Source organism: Aspergillus homomorphus (genome assembly GCF_003184865.1).
Source record: "Aspergillus homomorphus CBS 101889 unplaced genomic scaffold BO97scaffold_118, whole genome shotgun sequence".
Lineage (NCBI taxonomy): Eukaryota > Fungi > Ascomycota > Eurotiomycetes > Eurotiales > Aspergillaceae > Aspergillus > Aspergillus homomorphus.
Window position 1 is genome coordinate 8,262 of NW_020292004.1, and position 3,933 is coordinate 12,194.

General features: G+C 50.4%; 1 protein-coding gene across 1 annotated transcript; it reads right to left on the reverse strand.

Moving 5' to 3' along the window:
- Window positions 1–1,215: 1,215 nt before the first annotated feature.
- On the reverse strand, window positions 1,216–2,354 carry BO97DRAFT_447484 (uncharacterized protein). Its single transcript, XM_025698790.1, has 3 exons — window positions 2,108–2,354; window positions 1,905–2,035; window positions 1,216–1,742 (listed from the first exon to the last, which is right to left on the reverse strand). Exons 1-3 carry the CDS (start codon window positions 2,228–2,230, stop codon window positions 1,373–1,375), a joined length of 624 nt encoding a protein of 207 aa, XP_025545673.1. The 5' UTR covers window positions 2,231–2,354; the 3' UTR covers window positions 1,216–1,372.
- Window positions 2,355–3,933: the final 1,579 nt, after the last annotated feature.

Consider the following 3,933-nt stretch of genomic DNA (forward strand, 5'->3'; position numbering starts at 1 on the left):
AGGCGTTGGCGGAGATATCCTCAATGTTGTAGGTCTGAACGCACCATATAAAGCTCCCCAATCCCTCTGACAGAAAGCAACGGCTTACAGCCCAACGCCACGATGTTTTCTACAGCGAACATGAATCCTGAAGCTCTGCAGAAGAACGTACCGAGTCCCCCTTTGACCCTATCATCTCTGTGCAATGTAAGGTTCCCTAATATCACTTCTTTCGCAAATCCCCATGAACCAGTGAGGGCAGCACATGGCATTGTGCAGGAAGTACTGGAGGGGGAAGTGGACCCTGCAGCTGGAGCCAAGCTCATTGATAAACTTATCTACGCTGCGCCTAGTGAGGATCTTACAGATTGTATCTGGGGCTTCTGGGATTCGTCATTGATCAGTTCCGTTTGTGCCTTGAGTCCCGACGACGATGAACAGCTTCATCGATTAGTCGATTTGATATACTGGCTGCATCACCTAGAACCAAAAGAGATAATAACTGATGAGTATGACGACACTTGGACAATGTGGAAAGATTTTCCTGAGATGTTCATCTGGTATTGGGAATATGACGTGAAGCTACCGGCGATTGACCCGGATCCATCCTCAAAATGCTGTGGTAAGCTTCATCTGCCGGAAGGCTCCGAGTGTCCGGGCCCAAACCTTCCAGACAGACTAGGAAATGAAACTGACGTTTCCAGCTGGCTTGCACTGAACTCTTTCTGGGCTAGAATCACAGGACGATGTCTATTCTCGTTTACAGACCATGGAATGAGTTCCATGTGCCAATCACTTGAATATCCCCATCAAATCCAGTGTCTCGTCGATAGTAATATTGGTCTAGCACGTGAGTGGATAGTCCATGCAGGCACTGAGTGGTATCACATAATCCTTCTCGGTGGTGAACGACCTATTTATGGTTATCATTGTGGTCCCCTTTACCGAGGCGAGCCAGCTCTCTGTAATGAACGCTGGCAATTCTGGAAAACACGTATTACGGAGCTGGGAAGGGACTTTGCCTCTGATAAGTTTCAGAAAATAGCCGTAGCCCTAGTCGATAAGATGAATGAGATTGAGGCACAGGCGCAGGCACAGGAGGAGAACCAGGCACAGGAATCGAAGGGAAACTAGGCGCAGAATGCCCTCCAGAACAAGGTTTTGGTGTTAGGTTACTGACATCGTAAGCTTCTTTCTTTAGCCTTACTTCTTAAATCAATACATCATAACAAATCTGCCCTTTTATCGTATTGTTCATAATATATTCAATGGAGGACTGTGGTTTGCCAGAGGTAATTATACAGTGTTCGGGATTTTTGAGCACTGAATACCGATGGACTTCATTACAGGCAAACCACCTCCTCTTCCAGACTCAAAGATATGTATTAAACACTCATAGAGCTGCTCCGATCAGTGCAATACCTGCACTCCCCAAGAAAAGCCTGGCAGCCGCAGTCACTCGCGGAGCCCCACCTGCTGAGGTTTCCGTCGCTGCAGTAGCAGCAGCGTTTTCTGTCTTCTCTGTACTGGGTTCCGCCGTTGGTGAAGGCCCAAAAGTACTACTCAGTATTTTCTCAAACGCCGTGGCTGAGGTACTGGTTGCGGTCGCCGTCATAGAACTCCCGCCCGTCACCGACCCGGCCGTCACGGTGGCAGAAAGAAAGTTCGTGAAGTATATATCGATCCCTTGGTCCTCGCCGCTTAGAGTCCGGTGGCAGACGCCGTCAGTTGTACCCTCCGCCGTACAGGCCCATGTGTCGGAGCTGGAGTGGGAGCCAGATGTCAGTGCCTTAATTCCCTGATAAAGATACAGCACACTATCGAGCAGGATGATGATGGGGAAGGATGGGAGATGGAAGTAAACCGAGAAGAAACAATGGAACAATGGAACTAAGAGAAAGGAGGGGAGGGGAGGGCGAACATACTATTGTCTACGCCACCACGCATAAGTGCTGGTATCAATAATTTCAGCCGTGATTCCCGCGCGACCAATGGAACAGTCGGAGCCATGGGCGGAGGTTGGGCACGCGATGCTGTAGGTTGTCGCCGTTGCGTCCTGGCTACGTGTGAGCATCTCTCCTTCTTGATGTTCCTGTTCCCCTTGTCAAAGAGACAACTTGTGACCTACATTGCCTACGATCGATGCATCATACTGTTGATCACGATCAACGGCCCACAGTAACATGGAGACAACCTCTTCGGCAACAGTAAGGCCGGCAAGGACCGGAACGAGAGCGAGAAAAATCTTCATACTGTGCGGATGTGCAATGACTGGAATTTGGACAAGTCGATCTGCGAGACTCGACGAGAACACGAGCAGAGAAGATAGCGAGAAGGTTGAGTTTGTGGTTACAGGGCACGAGGCAGAGTATATTGGACAAGGATCAAGTGCGAGCCGGAACGATCCGCTTGTACGAACACCCAACTTGTTCAGGGGCTTGCCTGACTAGTCAACAGAAACGCTGGGGTCCAAGCACAGCCTCGTCCCCCTACGGGGTGACAATCCCCAAAGAGGGAGTCAGGGGCCAACCCTTAAGACTTTTGCGTTTAGCTGGAGACCATATGAGATGCTTATTGGGAGAGAGTTGCAACTAGTACAATTGCCAGCAGTTTAGCGCTTATCTGGTGCACAAGTGTGGGCCCTTGCTTTTACGGCGATCTTGGCGGGCAGAATATTATACGATGATTATCGTCGCCACATTCCACCTGCCAACACTGTCACTACTTTCCCTCCATATCAAATCGCGTGAAGTAGAGACTCGCAGGCTATGAAATCAGGAATGCGCATACTGGACTTGGGCCAACTCCTTTGCAACCAATGATCGAACCGAAATCCTCCACTCCACCAAAATCACACAGATAATCGGCAAAGGCACCGAGACTGCCAACCAAATCCAGATATCTAGAGCAGGAACATGAAGGTCAATCGGTCGACCAGCATGATAAGCTCACCCACGAGTTGACAGAGGTGGTCATGGTTATAATTTCCCCTCTGTCGCACAGGTCGGTCAAAACCTGGGCCTCAGCCGCCAGCAAGTCCACATCTCTTCTTTGGAGTGTTCACATATCTCATCGCGGAGTGTGATGGACCAGAGTTGCGATGAAGATCTCTGGGTTATCAGGATCCAGCGCCTGACTCAGTCCCCGGAAGTGCGACGCCCACCGTACCAAGGCAGTTTTGGTATATTCGAAGTTGGAAATATAATCCATGTCCAGACAGTCAACAATCGATGACTTGAATTCAATGCATGGCCTGTGTTATGTCATTTCGCAGCATGCTCAGGTACTGCATCGCCGCGGCCGACTGGAAAGCAACTAACCCCCTCGAGCACGAGGGTGCAGTATACCAGTCTCTCTGCCCGGTCGGCAGAAAGTCCAGGTGATGCTGGAGGAATCGATGATCGGTTCCTTGTCGCGCGAAGTACGGCATTCAGCCATTGTGGGGACGGATAATCCGGAAGAGCAGCTTAGCTTGTGCATTTTCACCGGTAGACTGGAAGGCGGAGCCCTCGGTGTATCACCGGGGTTGTGTCCTCCCCGCACAGGCAACAGAGTAGTAGGTAGAGAAACACATTGCTCCGCGCAGATCAGATGATACGACGTCTGGGGAAATACTTTCGAGAGGCTTCTGTCAAGGTCGGTCGAGATACGATGCCAAAATGCTCTTATACATACATGCCAATATCAGGGGTAAGCTAACGGGTGCATGCCCATTTACAGGCACAGCCACTCTGAATTATAGCACCGTGCGTGCGTGCATCTGGATGGACACCTGCCCTTAGACACCGACAAGGATATTTTACAACACGATATAGCTGTACGAGAGGGCTTTTCCCTTGACGGTATCTGTCGATAGGCAAAAAACATACAACAGAAGGGATTCGCTGGTGGTCACCCACCCAACTACTAACCTCCCGGCGTGTGGCTTGAACGCGGCCAGAAGGCGGGTGGGTG

What these genes read in the sequence shown, in the direction of transcription:
- BO97DRAFT_447484 (XM_025698790.1), bottom strand. Translation starts at nt 2,230, where the DNA reads ATGAAGATTTTTCTCGCTCTCGTTCCGGTCCTTGCCGGCCTTACTGTT. An exon ending in ATGCATCGATCGTAGGCAAT is followed by an intron (nt 2,036 to 2,107) that starts GTAGGTCACAAG and finishes ACACGTAGCCAG; the next exon opens with GACGCAACGGCGACAACCTA. An exon ending in GCGTGGTGGCGTAGACAATA is followed by an intron (nt 1,743 to 1,904) that starts GTATGTTCGCCC and finishes CTCCCACTCCAG; the next exon opens with CTCCGACACATGGGCCTGTA.